At 38.8% G+C, this 17,197-nt stretch overlaps 1 protein-coding gene across 2 annotated transcripts in view; it reads left to right on the top strand.

Moving 5' to 3' along the window:
- Positions 1 to 865: 865 nt before the first annotated feature.
- The window catches only part of cacna1ha (calcium channel, voltage-dependent, T type, alpha 1H subunit a), a 103,262-nt gene continuing 86,930 nt past the window's right edge, over positions 866 to 17,197 (top strand). For both annotated transcript variants that reach the window (XM_053492075.1, XM_053492074.1), the window contains exons 1-2: positions 866 to 1,194; positions 1,618 to 2,003. In XM_053492075.1, the coding sequence (XP_053348050.1) occupies positions 1,642 to 2,003 (362 nt within the window). In that variant the 5' untranslated portion in view covers positions 866 to 1,194; positions 1,618 to 1,641. The remainder of the gene's footprint in view (positions 1,195 to 1,617; positions 2,004 to 17,197) is intronic.

Raw genomic sequence — 17,197 nt, 5'->3', positions numbered from 1 at the left:
GATTAATGCTCCCCTTGCCCGGGCTGTCAGTTAAGGTGGACGCCCATGTCTTGTTACAGTATGTTTGCAGTTGTCCCATACTCTTTCCATTTTCAGATGATGGATTTAACATCGCTTCATGAGATTTTCAAAGCTTGGGATATTTTTTTATCTCCTAACACTGCTTTAAACTTCTCTTCAACTTTATCCCTGATCTGTCTGGTGTGTTCCTTGAGCTTCATGATGCTGTTTGTGCACTAATGCTATCTAACAAACCTCTGAGGGCTTCACAGTACAGCGGTATTTATATACTGAGATTAAATTACACACTGGTGGACTCATGATTTATGAAGGAAGTTGGTTCCATGGGATTTCAGTTTGGGGGTGTTAGGGTAAAGGGGGGTTAATACAAATGCAAGACACACATTTTCAGATTTTAATTTGTAAATGTTTAAAAAAAAAAAAAACATTTATCATTTTTCTTCCACTTCACAGTGATACGGCTCTTGGCGTTGGTCTGTCACATAAAAAAACAAAAAAACAAACAAAAAAACAAATGTGGGTTTAAAGGGTATGAATACTTTTTTAAGGCATGGTATGGGTGTGAAGGAAGGGTTTGTGTTCACATATTGTTTTGATGCCCTATAGTGTAGTGTAGTGTATCTGCTTCTTGTTTTCTCCTTTAGATCCAAAATATTCACATTTAAGCTTTTAACATGTCCATGACATAAAGTTAGAATAAAACACACGGTCAGTGTAACGGGAGTGTAAATGTGATCGGGTTTGAAGCGGGGCTGAACTCGTGCCACGGAGGCGGCGGTCACGTGACCGCGCTGCCGGCACAGCAGAAGTTTGGCGCGTCAGAGCGCGCAAGGATCCCGAGCAGCGCACACGCACGAGAACGTGTTCGCGGCTTTCGCGCAACGTGTAGCCTGTCTTCTCACGTATACCACTGCTTTTTAAAAAATCATATTAATAATAATAATTTTAAAAAATACTAGTTTATTATTTTTAAGCTATATATATTTTTTGGACGTGTGCGTCTTTGATGAGGGACTAGAAGAGGAGAAAGAAAGAAAGAAAGAAAGAATCCAAGAAAAGCACAAAAGCGAATGGATTGCATGGAGAGACGGAGCTTCTCCAGAAAGGATTCTCCTGCGCTCCACTGAAAGTGAAGGAGATGCTTATGGGAACGTCTGATTCCTTATCTATAAGGTGAGTAACTTTAATAATAATAATAAAAAACTTTTGAATTTGTGTGTTTTCTTCTTCAACAACAACCAAAAAACAAACCATTATTTCCCTGTGTGAGCGCGGAGTCTCTGCAGGCGGGTTGTGCTTTTCTCCGACGCGACTTTGCGCATGATTTCTATTCGCCTGGAAATAAATATCTGTCTCTGCATATCCGTCCTGCATGGTTAAATTCCTAAATAGTTAATAATCAATAATCAATGAACCTTCGTACTAACACATGATGTTAAAGTCCTGAACTGATCCAGACTGTTTAACTATTTTTTTGCGCAAAATCTGCAGCGTTGAATAAAGACAAGTGGACTTACGTAAACATTTTATGTGTGTGTGTGTGTGTGGGTTAACTCGACACAACCTGATAATGTTGGATATCTTTTTTTTTTAAAGGACATCTCTGGCAGACGCTCCATCATGACCGATGGCGAAGGGAGAGAGCGCTTTGAATACCTGGAGAGTGGAGAGGTGAGAGTCCCGGTGTCGGTGTTGTACCGAGCGCACGGTTATGGCCAAGCTGTTGAGGATGAGGAGAAAGGCAGCACATGGGGCCGAGATGGCTCTGAAGGTTCGAATAGCTCTGGAACTCGAGGCTCGGGTGAGGATGATGATGATGATGGTGCTGGTGGTGGTGGTGGTGGTGATGGTGCCACTGCGCCCGATGGTGCGTCCGAGGAGCAGGAGCAGCAGCCGTACCCTGCGCTCGCTCCCATCGTCTTTTTCTGCATCAAACAGACCACGCGGCCGCGGAGCTGGTGCCTCCGGGTGGTTTGTAACCCATATCCTTTAGTTCTTTCCTGCAGGAAAAGGTTTTAAACTTCACCTTTTTCCCCCCAATGCTGAAGAATGCTTGTACTTCCACTTTATTGAGGTGAAATTAACCTTATCCATAAAAATCTATTGCATGCAGCCTAATTTAAAGCAGGGATTCTTTTAATGACACATTATCAGACGATCTAATAACCTCATTATGCTCTATCTAATGCTGAGATTCGGTATATTCTGGGATTAGAAAAGCTTTACCCAAATCCCAACCTGTAGTGATTTTTAACATTTTGGTGTTGATTTTAGCATTATGCATAAAACCCATAGTATACTGTACTTTGAAAAGCTGCCATTTATAAAGCAAGGATTCCTTTGCACACATTGTCACATGATCTAATAACCTCATTATGCTCTAATGCTGAGATTCAGTATATTCTGGGATTAGAAAAGCTTTACCCAGATCTTAACCTGTAGGGATTTTTAGCACTTTGGTGTTGTTTTTGCTGTTTGTTGCTGTTGAGTTTTAGCATCATGCATAACATTTATTGTATACTGTACTTGAAAAGCTGCCATATATAAATGCATGAATTCTTTTGCACACATTTTAATGACACACTTTAATGTCACGTGATCTAATAACCTCATTATGATCTAATGCTAAGATTCAATATATTCCCTGGATTAGAAAAGCATGACCCAAATCCCAACCTCTAGTGATTTATAACACTTTGGTGTTGTTTTTGCTATTTGTTGGTGTTGATTTTAGCATTATGCACAAAATCTACTGTACTTGAAAAGCTGCCATTTACAGTATACAAGCAGGGCTTCTTTTGCACATATTTTAATGACACATTGTCACATGATCTAATAACCTCATTATGCTCTAATGCTAAGATTCAGTACATTCTGGGATTAGAAAAGCATTACCCAAATCCCAACCTCTAGTGAGCTACACTGTACATATAGGACTTGGTAACAGTTGATGTTGTTGTTTATAAAGCTTTAACCTCACTCACACAGTGTTTCTGTATCTATTAAGCTCTTGGTTGTAGGTTATAAGGAGACGGGAGTAACTGACAGCAGTTGCCCGGTACGGTGTTGTTGGGTGTGTTGTGACAGGAAGCTTCGACAGATAAGGTCTGATGTTTTTTTCGCTCGCAATGAGATTTATTTCCCACAGATTCCCCTCTTGGCAACGTTGCAATTAAGTCGCATGCTATATAAATAGACCAGCTTAATTATCTGTAGGGAAAACAGAAAGTAAGCCACAAAAAGCATGTTTTTTCCTACTCGTCCTACTCTTTTTATCTATAAGTAAATATGCTTCATAATCTGCACGTAAGAATCATTGTTTTGTTAATTACTAGAGTCCTGGGATTTTCCGCTCTCTTTTTAATGTCCTGTAAACTCCTCCATTTTAGATCTTTGTTTAATTTTAATTTCGCTGTTCAGATGAAAGGCATATCCGTTGCCACAAGACTGACGTACAGCTGACACAACATGCTGAGTGACAGCTTTGAGCCATACAGTTATCCGGGTGATTTATGCACTTATCTGTAATGAATTTACTGTTGCTCTCATTATCTACAGAGGGCACAGGCAACACCATGTGGAACACTAGCAGGAGCTGTAGTGCTCGGAGATTCTTTTTTTTTCTTCTTCTTCTTCCCTCCAGTAGTCTTTTGTCTTGAGTTATTTATAATTCACTGCATACACTTGAATGCTGTTTTGAATCATTTCAATTTTCAGTGCAGTCATCATTGCTATCATCATTTAGAGCTTTGTGTGAATGCAGAAGCGATTCTTTTCTGGGAGCACACGAGAAGATGCCGCTCTGATAATGTATATTGCATGTATTGCATCATTCTACCTGGTTACATTAGGAAGAAAAATATCTATGACCATGAATTTTCAGCTTCCTTTCGAGTTTTAAAAAATGAAAAGTCATCCAGGTCAGTTACATAGTCCAACATAATTTAGCTCACAGATTTCACTCATATTCTCCATTTTTGGAGTTTTATGTTTGGTCACAAATTTGGAAATGTTGGAAAGTCATGTTATTAGTGTGCCTTTTAAGCCTAAATGGATGAATTTAAGAGGAATAAACAATTTACACAAGCTATTGGATTAGATATTTGTAATTATATATAATTATCATTACTCATGTGTCACCCAAATGTTAGCATCAGTCATCCATAAACTCTCCTGTTGGGACACTTTCTATTACTGATGCTAAATAATTTAACATCCCGACATGTACTGTACTGTACATACCAGTGATAGAGTTGGAATTATCCATATGTACTGTAATATTCATGCATGTAAAAAGCATATGGTAAAAGATGCCAGTTTACCATATGTTATTAATTTAACATCTTGATTTGTACTGTACTCTGGCTTATATGGCTTCACAGTACAGAATCGTGTACTATTGTCTATTGATCACACAGTATGTCCTCTTGTGGAGTAGACAAATATGGATTGTGCGTTCTCTCCAGAGACTGGTCTTTTGTTGAAATGCATTTGGTGTGTGTAAGTAGAGTGTGTGCTATATGTGTACAGATGGTGGTTATGTGTTGTGTGTACGGGCGGTGTTTTGGTGCAAGCTCCGTGACCCTGTGGAGACTTCCTCTTGGCCCACAATGACAGCATTCTGCTTGTTGAGTACAGGCATGCTGCCTGGGCTGTGTCAAGTCATTTTGTACCTGCTTTGCTATTTATAAAGGAATCGCCTTAAATACGTGAAAATATGCGATTGGTTGTATTTTTTTCCCCGTGCGTGAATTTAACTGGAGGCTATTTATTTTAATAAATCGCAACATGCAATTGGTTTAGAAACAGCGCAAAAGTATCATTCTTCTGTTTTCCTCTCTAGCAATGATGTCATCCCGCTGGCAAAGAACTAGCTTTACTCAACAGTAGGATGCACCTTCACTGCTGTTTGCTGTACGTTCTGGTCATTACACAGATCTAGCGCATGTGTTTGGAGAAAAGTCGAGAGAATATGCAGTGGCAGAAATCTGGTATTGTGTTCTGGGTCATGGACCGTGCATGGCCGCGGAGACAAAGAGTGTGCTCTGGCAGAGTGCACCGAGCCGCCATGAGCGAGCAGTCTGTGAAATCTCAGCAGGCGTGCACTTCTAAGCGCTCGCATAGGGCACACAACAGAGGAACAAATGTGCACTGGTCGCAGGGTTTTTAAGGATCTAGACAAACTATACTGAGTCAGGATCGGGTTTTTCGTTTTTTTAAATGGTTGAAATCACGTAGTTTTGTTTGTAATTAAACGCCTTGGGGTAGTTCAGTCGAGCAATTTAACGGTCGTAGCCTTTTGCAAGGACAGGACAAATAATTAAGGTTTTTTTGTGCAAAAACACAAAACTAACAAGGTCTGTACAAATATCCAGTATCTCTCCTACTGCTCTCTTGATGGCATTTTAATGACTTCAGATGTGAGGGTGTGATAGCGGCATCGATGCCACTCACAGTCTGTATACATGAGAGGACATGAAGGTTTTAATATGAAATGCAAATGACAAAAACAGAAATACACCATGGGTCAGTCTGCGAATGGGGATTTTTATAGAATTCTCAAAAGAGATTAGTCTGGGTGTGTTAAAATGACATCTGTTTGATTTTATTTGTTATTCCGATCTGTAGTAAGTGTCGGACTGGATTTCATAAAGTGCCACAGTCAAGGAAGGGATCTGAACTTCCACACACACAGATCTCTTACATAACGACGATTAAATGCTACAGTAGGTGGCAGTCTGATCGCCAAAGAGAACCCTGCATGGCTTTTTGGGACACAAAATCATCAACCACTTCAGACCCTTCTGCACTCAGCCCTTAGAAGGACATGGCAGGAGAGAGAAAAAAAAGTACGGAAACAAATTCTCCTTTAAAAAAATGTGTTGGAGATTTCACAAACACCCGAGTGACTCATACTGTACACTTCCGAATCATTGTTCAAATGCTAGACAAGTGGTTACTCTTGCAAAATGAATCCTCATCATTAACAGTTTTTAAAAAAAACTTATAAATAACTTGCGTGTTTTCGATTGAGAGTGACACAGAGTTGTTGTAGTTAATAAATATTTATGGCAGGTCATTAACTAAATTGTGCTAAACTGTGCTAAAACACGCTACAATTACTTCCTGCCTTTGTGCTTTAGGACTGGCTTACTATATTTGGCCAAACCTGTTAATTATTGAATTTCAATCAGTTCAGTAATTTTTATATTTTGCATCAATCAGTTAATGCTTTAGCATAACAAGACATTTTGGACAATGTTATGCTTTTATGCAACTTTGTGGCAACAGTTTGTTGAAGGCCCTTTTCTATTGCAACATGACTCCGCCCCAGTGCACAAAACAAGGACTATAAAGACATGGTTTGAGTCCTGACCTCAACCCCACCGAGCACCTTTGGGGAGAAATGAAACGGAGATTTTGAGCCAGGTTTTCTCGTTCAACATCAGTGTGTGACCTCATAAACGCTCTACAGAATGAATTTCCACAGAAACACTCCAAAATCTTGTGGACGGCCTTTCAAAAAAGAGTGGAAGCTGTTAGAGCTGTAAAACCAACTGGAGGACTGATATGGAGATATTGAAGTACTTGAATACAATATCATTGCAGGTTTGGCCAAATAAGTTTGTCTATATGTTGTACCAATATATATATAGCAAAAAAAGTAACGTCCCTTTTTCAGGACTGTATTTCAACAATAATGTTGTAAAAATTCAAATAACTTTACAGATCTTCATTGTAAAGGGTTTAAACAATGTTTTCCATGCATGTTCAATTAACCATAATCAATTAATTAACATGCACCTGTGGAATGGTCGTTAAGACCTTAACAGCTTACAGAAAGTAGGCATTTAAGGTCACAGTTCTAAAAACGCACAGGATCGGTACATCCGAATATCACACCTGCGTGACAGGTACAGGATGGCCACAACAACTGCCCGAGTCACACCAGGAACACACAATCCCTCCATCAGTGCTCAGACTGTCCGCAATAGGCAGTCCATGAGGAGGAGATGCACTGCAGTACTTCAAGCAGCTGGTGGCCACACCAGATACTGACTGGTACTTTTGATTTTGAGCCTCCCTTCATTCAGGGACACATGGTGAAACATTTTTAGTTTATTTCTTATGGTGTTGACTCTTAGTGTTCATACAAATATTTACACATTAAGTGTACTGAAAGTAAAAACAGTTGAAAGTCAGAGGACGTTTCTTTTTTTTTGCTGAGTTTATATATATCCCAGCAATATAATCATGAAACCATAACCAACATAACCAGTCAACCAACTAATCACAGATTAGAGCAAATTCTTGCAACCAATCATAATACAGAATGTGGGATTTGTCAGACCAAGATAGGAAGAATAGACAGTTGTAATTTATTATTATTATTATTATTTTTTTAAAAGAACAAAGACAATCTCTAAGAACACTCAGTTCATAGATGTAAATTGTGGAAATTGTCTAGCAATGACATTTCCCCCACATAAACCCATATCGGCAAATAAATAAATCTCCTTTCACATCCCTTTTTTTATGCCTCCATGTCATTTCTCTTTTCCCTTTTTCTTTTTCTTTTCCCATGTCTCTTCAGAAATTCTGAAAGTCTTGATGTTTCTGTTTAGTCTGGTAATTTTAAACAATTATAACCCCTGACTGGTTTGCTGAGAAAAAAATTAAAATATTTCAAAGCCCAAGTCATTCCAGACCCCCTCTCCTGTCCGCTTGTGTTTTCATAGATTTGCTGTCTGTTACAACCAGAGCTTCAGTAAAGCCATACCTCTACACACTCTCCAAATTTTTTTTATTATTTTTTTTACCATTTTCTGGTCAGGACATATTTTCCATACACCGTGACCTCCATGTGACTGTGGGTCTCAGGGGATATTGATTCGGTAGCGTAATCTGCGGTGAAATAGACCACAACGAAACAGATTTATTCTCACCTGACGCTTATAAACAAGTGACGCTGAAGCAAAGCTAAGTGGCCATTGATTTTTTTTTTTTTTTTTTTTTTTTTTTAAAAGGACAAAACCTTCCAGTGAACCTTAAATCCAGCTGGCCCCGTGAGCCATGTGGGGCGCGAGTAGAAAGGATGGCATTTGTGCTGCAAGCAGGAGGTCACAATATGACTCCCTCAGGGGAAGAGGGCCAGAAGGAACGGGAGGAGATGTTGACTTATTGTCTGATCAGACTAACAGGGATCTAAACGACATTTCGCTGCACGATTCCTTTACCCAGTGTACCCTATAGTGATGATGAAGCTGGCTGGTTGAAAGCAGTGGCGTGATTCAGACATGACGAGAGAGAGAGAGAGAGAAGAATTCAAGCACACTTTGGAGAGTTTGTTGAAAGAGAGACTTTTTTTTTGCCTTTGCTTGAAAATTGAAAAGTTCTCCTGGTTTGTCTAGACTTGTAACCCAATAAAGAGCTTCACGTTTCTATGTGTCTAAAACGCGAAGCTGACATGCCAGTCATGCTACAAGCTCAAACAGATGATGGGGGTCGTGTTTCTGAAATGCCTTGTCACCGTGTTGATTCAGCTGTTGTCTCGCATGTGTTCGGTCGGATGATGTGCAGATGCCTGCTTTACTGTTTACTGCTGATGATTACTTTTCCAGTGTGACATCATCTGAGATTCCTGCTGTTTTACTCCTAGATCTAAAGTAAAGAAAGGATATTAACTTTAGTAATTTTTTTTATGGCAGCAGGAAGTGGATTGTTACAGGAGGCTGTATCGGTACCGGGCTCAAATTAGCAAAAAAAATTAAATAAAAAATGGTGATATCTGTAGACAAATGGGGGTTGGAATTAGAATAAAAAAAGAAGTCTATTTTTGGAGCTGGAAAAAAAAGACATTTAAATGGAAAGAATTCACTTTCTCTTTTGTCAGAGACGATTTTAGGCACGAGGTTTCACACCTCCGGGGTCGAGGGTTCCATTCCCGCCCTCGGGTCTGTGTGCATAAAGTTTGCATGTTTCATCCCCATGCTTAGTGGGGTAAGTAAAAAGACTTGCAGATTAGGTTAATTAATTGGTTTTGCCAAATTGTGCGAAGTGAATGTGTTTGTGTGATTGCCCCCCTGGGTCCCCTGGGATAGGCTCCAGACCCCCATGACCCTGTATACAGGATAAAGCGGTATAGAGAGTGAATGAGAATTGATTTTTTAAAATACTTTATATGTTATTATATTTATTATAATTATACTGTAAGTCATTTTTGTGGCTAAGATTTTAAATGTGTAGTGCTTTGTTTGAAAAGACTAATTTATTAAGTAGGTATTGGTATGAACTGATACTCAAGGTTTCATATCAGTATCTGAAAAGTAAATGTAGTATCGTGCTGTATGTAGTAAATAGAATTCACTTTTTTCTTTAGTTAGAATCGATTTTGGTGTTGTAGTGGTTCAGTCTCCTCGCGCCTTTACGGTTGAGGCTTCGACTCACATGTCAGGGGTGTGTGCATGGAGTTTGCATGTTCTCCCTGCGCTCGTTTCCTCTGGGTTCTCAGGTCTCCTCCCTTTCATTGTGATACTAAATTTAATGTTTGGCTCAAGCCCAGGTCAGAGCATCTACAAAGCATGAACGTAGTTCCAGTAGTTACAAAATGTTCCTGAATTGACAATGGGAACTGGTTGATCAGCACCAATTTTATTTTTTGCTGCTCTTTTTTTTCATGTATTCATGTTACTTTTAAAGATTTTTTTTTTCACTGATAAAAGAGAGTGTCTACTGTCAGGCGTATACCGCAGAGTCAAGGTTCCAGACGCATCTTAAATCAGGCTGCGGGATAAATTTTTAATTATGTTTTTTTTCTCCTTCTGGCATCAAAAGAAAAGTGGAACCCTGCACTCCGTTACAAGTTCATGATGTGGGCTGTATGCATTAGGGAAAAAAAATATTGAGTACAGTGATGGCCAAAAGTTTTAAGACAAAAGTTAAAGTCGATGTTTAAATTACATTCTTTTTAATGTAATGACAATCAAGATAATGAATAATTTTATTGAGTGAAATTGCTATACAACAATCAATATTTAATATAAAGTCCTTTATTCCTCAAAATCCGGCTGCTGTATCCGGCTGGGCATAGAGACAAAAAGACGCCTGCAGTAATCTGGTGTCACTCGATTGATCCATGCATGCTTGATCGCTTCCTGAAGAGCTTGTACAGAAATTTATACAGGTAATTAAAATAAAAAATAAAGATATGTAAAGATAAAAAAATATATATATGTATAGAAATGTGCTGCAGAAGTTTCCAATCCTCTTTAGAATTCACTAGTTTTGGGGGTTTTTGTGCAGAGGTGAACACCTGGGTTCAGAAGGATAAAAAATTTCTGCCACATTTTTGTTCCATCTGTTAACCAAACCAGCTGATTCTAATTAGCACTCTAACAGCTCTTCAGCCAGAACTAATTAGAGACATGGCCTGCTTTCTGCACAGGAAGAACCACAATTATGCAATATCACACGAGAGGGAGTGCTGATATTCAGCACAACAGCATGACCTTGAGTGTGATATTGCTTTTATACAGTTCCACAAACACCATTTATTATCAACAGATTATGATTAGATTTTTTTTATTCAACCAGTCATTTTGCTCCGCCCACACAATTAGCAAGTGACAGTTAGTGTAATTAACAGGGCTGAGGTACAGTAGTAGTTGAGGAGAGGAGAATAAACCATGGAGGTGGTGGACAGTCCTGAGAAACTGGTTGGTGTAATTAACAGCTGTTAGAACACCTGGGCCTCGGAGTGGTACATATATAGTAGTTAAACGTCCCTGTGCTGTTAAGCTCTACTACTGGAGCATCAGTCCCAGTCGTTGTTGACAGTAAAGGGTTTGTAGAAAAAGTTCAAAGTTAAGTCTAAAAAAATCATCTTATCAGCATCTGACACAAAACCGCTCATAACTTCCCTTCTACTCGGCATTTTGATCTAATTTGTGGTACAAGATTCAGCTTTCAGAGCAAACGCCCCATTTTTTGGAGTAAGCCATGATGAGTTGTGTGTGTGTGTGTGTATTGAGCATTGTGGATTGAGGATTCTGTATCATCTGCATACTCAGTGTCTACACGGTAAACGATTGTGTTTATTGGCTCTGTTGAGTGATTCATATAGCCACGCCCACCTCGAGGGAAAAGTGCTGGGGAAAAAAAGCTGAATGCTGTGACATAATCTGGCACAAAACTGTTTATACGTAACATCGCTTTTACTCAACATTTGGATTAAATTGATGGTGCAGGTTAAACTTGACACAGATATCTAAGTACTGCAAAGGTTTCATTCCATTTCATCCAGACAGTTATGCGTGATGCTGTGACATAATCTGGCTGGACAGAAATGTTTCTGGGACTGTTTCCGGGTCGTCCAATGTATAAAATGTCAAAGATGTTACTGAAAGAGCGAGTTCGGACCAACATACAGACAGAACCTTGCTTTTATTTATATGGATATGTATCATCACTCATGGAAAGCCTCTCAACCAATCAGATTCCTCGGTCAGAACTAATTGTTGTATAAAACATGGCTGATGTTGTCTAATACTTTTGATGGTGTTAGATGGTGGTTTTAGTTCTTAAAGGCAGATGATTGCATCTTTGCTGTTTTGCGTAAAAACTCTAAAAGCACAACTAATAGTGAGTCGATAAACTTTAAAGCATTTCTGGTTTAAAGATGTTTTAGCCACTGAATGTAAACCACATTTTCTCTCTCTCTCTCTCTCTCTCTCTCTCTCTCTCTCTCTCTCTCTCTCTCTCTTTGTGTTACTGGTACAGGATCATAATTGCCTGATCCAGTCTCTTCCAGACCTTTATGTAAAGGAAAGCTCCAACTTGCAGACTCTCTGCATTTGCTGTGGGCACAGAAAGCTTCAACTGATGAATAAATAAATACCACATTGGAAAACTGGTACTAACAGCAAGGTCTTTGTCAGCCGTAGTGAGGGGTTGTCATGGCAATGCGGACGGAGCGTTGTGAGGAGGGATCTCTGCAAAGCCTGCACACTTTGCAGTGTTACTGCAGTGTTACCGCTTATATTCAACTCGCACTGCAGGGGTTCAGGGGGTCTGTGTGCTGAATCAGAAACACAATTTGATGAATTTAACAGTTACTCAGAATTTACTATTTATAGGGAACATAAAAAAATATTTTAGATAATATCTGCTTTGGGTTATTCTGATAAAAAAAATTTTTTTTTAGAAGACTGACAATGCGATAGTGTAATAACATCAGGATAAACATTGTGGGCATATTTAACAATCTGGGCTTTTATAAATGTATTATTATAAGCTGTTGCCAGTAGCTTTGTGCCTCTTTTGCATTAGTATTTGCCCCTCCTGGCTGATTTATTGTATTTATATGCGGCACGTTTATCAGGTGGTGCAGAATCAGCAGAGGAGTTTTTTTTTCATGTTTTCTGAAGACATTACACTTAAAAGTGTTGACTGAGCCATATTGATATAACACAAAGCTGACTGGCTCAAGCTTTTCCTCGTCCTCAGTTTTTGCATATGAAGTTCTGCGCACGAGTCTGAGACTGTAATATCCATCGTAAATGAAAAAGTTTTGATAGCATTGTTGATGCAAGAAAAGAAGGGAAAACACCTTATTAAATTTATTACATTACGTACTGGTGTAAGGAGGCATTGTTGACAGGGAAAGACTTAAAAGGTTAAAACTTAAAATAATCTGCTGATCTTTAATGTAATCAGTGATATTATTATTATTATTATTTGAGGTTGAAGCCCACGTACATGTCTGTGTGTCTTTCTGTACAGCAGAACTCTCTGTCTAACTTATTAATACAAAGAAATCACATTCTGTAAGGTTGAGTATCTTACACCTTGTTTTACACTAAGTTGTCCTTCTTTTGTGGTCAGACAAATACACTCCCTGTTCGGTAATCAGAGAGTGAATCACAGATGAGAAATGGAAAAAGTAGATGGGATAAAGATGAAGTTTTGTCTTAAAACGACTCCAGCGTGTTAAAATTCACTTATACCACTTCAGCGCTGTTATTACAGCCAAAGTGAAAATATGAACTAATCTCAGTAAAAATATTCACTTTATCTTTTCTAATTAATATCTATTGGTGCAGGTGTTTGTTTACATTGAGACAGTAGCGCATTAGTAGATTATTTTAAAGTAGATTATAAAATCCCACACATAACTGTTCATAACATCACTTTTACTCAACATTTAGATTTCACTTATGGTGCAGATTAAACTTCAGGCAGAGACTGCAGAGGTTTAATTTCATTCAGTCCAGACAGTTTTGCGTGATGCTGTGACAAAATCTGTCTAGACAGACATACAGACGGATAAAGATATAATTCAAAGAGCGAGTTCTGACCAGTATATGGACAAAACCTTTCTTTTATTTATATAGATCATTTAAGTTTAAATTGCACAATTATATTTTCAGCAAACTATGTGATACAAAACAGAGCGCTCATGAATTTTGCTTCTTTATTATACTTTGGGCTCTTCAACTCTTGTGCCATCTTATTGTCGAGCCTTGTTGTGTGACTTGTTGATGAAACTTATCAACTCTTTTGTCCTTTATTTGGATTTGTGGGAAAGATGGTGATTGGTTCGATCCCCCCTAGCATCAGTAGACTTGGATCAAAAGATAAAGAAATAGTTTGAGACCTGATAATTCCATTATCAATATTAATGATGAAGAGTGGTTGGGAAAATACTGCTGTACAGTATATTTATTGTCTTCCTCCAGCGCTGTGAATTGCAGATATGACTGCAGCGCTGACTAAGAAGAAAAAAAGTTGTATACTTTTGATATGTTGCAGGGGGCAGGAACAAAAGCAAGCTGAAGACTGTAATGGAATAGCAGTATGTGTGTGTGTGTGTGTGTGTGTGTGTGTGTGTGTGTGTGTGTGTGTGTGTGTGTGTGCGCCTCAATTTCATTGCAAAACACAGTATTGGACCTGGCAAGTGGTAAGGGCCAAATGTAAGAGATAGCAACCTTTGCAGAAATGCAACAGCACATCGGTATAAAGAGCTCAAGACTCAAGAGCCATTAGTAGTTCTGTCTTAGACTCTGAACTTGAGATAAATTCTAACATTAAAGCATGCTGTACTGTATGTAACTCCGAAGCATTCAGTGAATCTAGACTGGCATCAAGGCTTCTTTTGCAAAAAAAACAAACAAACTTGGGGTCCTCCATGGCATTGGTGGTTTAGTTACAGTACCCTCGCCTGCCATACGGAAGATCCGGTTAGCTTCCTGGCAAACGCACCGTAACCAACTACCAGTTTGGCACAAGTGTGTGCACTCATAGTGCCAGCCTTGAACACACATAAATAGAAAGAATGTGTCACCAGTATAAATCCTGTGCCACGTCAACCAACAATGCGGGAAAAAGAAATTAAACGGGGATGACCCCTAACGGGCCAGAAGGAAGAACACCCAGCGCACAATCAATTTCACATTTACCCATCGTACCCGTTTCGTCGATATGCGTTTTGAAGCTGCAACTTTACAGAGAGAGCAGCGGGCGACAGATGACACATGCAGAAACAATAAACCTGACAACAGCGACTCCAGTACATCATATAATCCGATGTAGCTTTGTTCCTAAATCCTTCTTCATACATTTCAAATGGATATTTGACACCTGGACAGCTCTTTGGTACAGATGCCCAGGAGGCATTAAATGACTGTTGAGACAAAAGCAAAACATGTGACACAACAAACTGCCCTCAGGCTCCTTTCAGTACCAGCATGTATTTCTTAAGGAGCTAGACAGGATGCAGAAAGGGACCACAAGGGCTGTTTCATGCCACAACAAGGTGCAATCATGCTTCTAAAGCTGCTGATTTACTCCCATGGGGTCCTGATGTTCTGGTATCAGTGGATGAGGAAGTCACAGGGTCCATAAAGTATTGTTTACAGATTGGGGGGGTCTGCCCTACGGGGAGGCAAGACCAAAGACAATTAGGTCAATTACAAACTAAAATAGCAGCTGTTTCATATGTTCCGTGTAGCAGAGAGAGGTTTGTAAGGATGCATATTTCAGCGTTTACTCAGCGGCACAGCAAATCCCTCAGCGCCCTTAAGTGTCTGGCGTGGCATGCAGTATCAGTTCAAGTGGGAAAACTGGAACTTGAACGAAATATGAAAAATCAACATTAAATGTCAGCTTATCAACATTCTCAAATCGCTGAAAGCTTTGTGGCTCGTACTGCAGCATTTCCAGCAATCCCTGAAAGAAACCAGAACAAAAAAAAGTGGCGTTATAGAGTAAAGTACCTTACACACAAAGGTTTAAGCGTTATTAAAATCGTCTGGATCTCTGGAATCAGGCAGCGGTTACTCTATTCTAGTAATAGAATTTTTTTTTTTTTTTTTTTTTTTTAGAGGTTCACATGGAAACCTGACAAACACAAATAGTTTGACGAACAGGAATGTTTTGCCTCTGACTCGCCATCTACTAAGTAATGCTTTAAAAGACCAATTTGGAATCGCATAAAAAGTCACAAATACAAGGCAAGGCACTCACACTGTAGTACAACCCAACTGCTACTGTATGTGTAGAAACATTTCCTCAATCTTCAAACAAACCACGAGAACACATCATTCAGCATGGCCGTATAGCCATGTTCAATAGCCAGAAGACGCCTGTAACCTGTCCGTGTCCGTGTGAGTTATAGGATGAGGGGATTTCTCTGGAGGAGAGCATTTGCTAGGAATTACCTGGTTGCCAAGCAACGCACGTGGGCAGGCCTAATACCAAAAAAAAAAGAAGAAGAAGAAGAGACGGAAGATAAGTCTGTTGTTAACAATGGATATGCTGATTCAAAAGGATTCATTATTCATGCACTTGGATATGATATGGTGCAGAATAAGGTGTAATATAAAAGTTCTGGAGGTGTTTGGGGCTCAGATCAAAGGACTGTCGTGGATGAAAACTTTCTTCAGTTGTTTGATCATTGGCCGTAGGGTTAAATATTACAGCAAATCTATCTATCTATCTATCTATCTATCTATCTATCTATCTATCTATCTATCTATCTATCTATCTATCAATCTATGTAATACAGAGTCAGACAAAAAGATAAATGTTATATAAATATTTTAATAATACATTTATGCTATATGTGATATAATAATAATAATAATAATAATAATAATGTAATATTATATTAACTTAATATACATCATACTAATTTTCTTTTCCTGAGGTGTGTATAGATTTTTTTTTGGCTGACTCTGTGCAGATACAGTAGATAGATAGATAAACAGAAAAAGACATGTTTCTGAAGGGGTGAATTATTAGCCTGCATCTAACAAACGTCTAAGGGAATTGCTGAAAATTGCTAAAATAAAAAAAAATAAAAAAGGATTTGTGTTAAGAATCGTCCAAAGCATTATTTAAACCTGGAACGGTAGTGAGGAACCGTCAAGTTTGTGGAACAAAACGTGGTCGGAAAAAAGTATGTGATCAGCAACGATTTGAACACTTGGTGAGTCACATCGTAAAATAGTCGACAGTACAAATCACAGCTGTGTGTAATAGTGATGGTTGTTCTGTAACGATTCGTTCTCATTTCAAACGGATTTTAAGTGTGACTTGGGAAGAACGAGTCATCTCTGAGAGTGATAAGTTCAGACCCCCATGTGGGAATATCACAGGTTCTGTACAGGAATTAGTTCATCTGTCTCCGGGTTTCCCGAGTCATTCGTTCATCACGTGACGGCCCAATAAGCTTAACCAATGCAGTTCAAATTAATCTTTACTTTTTCTTATAACATTATATTTTCTGTCTTGTTTGTTGTGTGATCAACATACAAGTAGTAGATGTTAGGGAAGGAACACGTAACATTTTAATTACAATTTGCTAAACTGAACGAAATGAACGAAAAGACTCGAAAAAAAGATTTGTTCATTTTGCTGAACGATACTCAACGATCCGAGTCGGTAAAATGATCCAAACTTCTCATCACTAGTGTGTACAAAGTAAGAACATTCTGACATACATACACAATGTAATACATTGTAAGAACTTGCAGGATTGCATAAGTATTCACAGCCTTTGCAAAATTGAGCTCAGGTGCATCCTGTTTCCCCTGATCATCCTGTTTCCCCTGATCATCCTTGAGATGTTTCTGCAGCTAAATTGAAGTCCACTTGTGGTAAATTCAGTTGATTGGAC

Source organism: Clarias gariepinus, chromosome 3 (genome assembly GCF_024256425.1).
Source record: "Clarias gariepinus isolate MV-2021 ecotype Netherlands chromosome 3, CGAR_prim_01v2, whole genome shotgun sequence".
NCBI lineage: Eukaryota > Metazoa > Chordata > Actinopteri > Siluriformes > Clariidae > Clarias > Clarias gariepinus.
The sequence above is the reverse complement of the archived record's forward strand: the minus strand, read 5'-3'. Positions and strand labels throughout refer to the sequence as shown.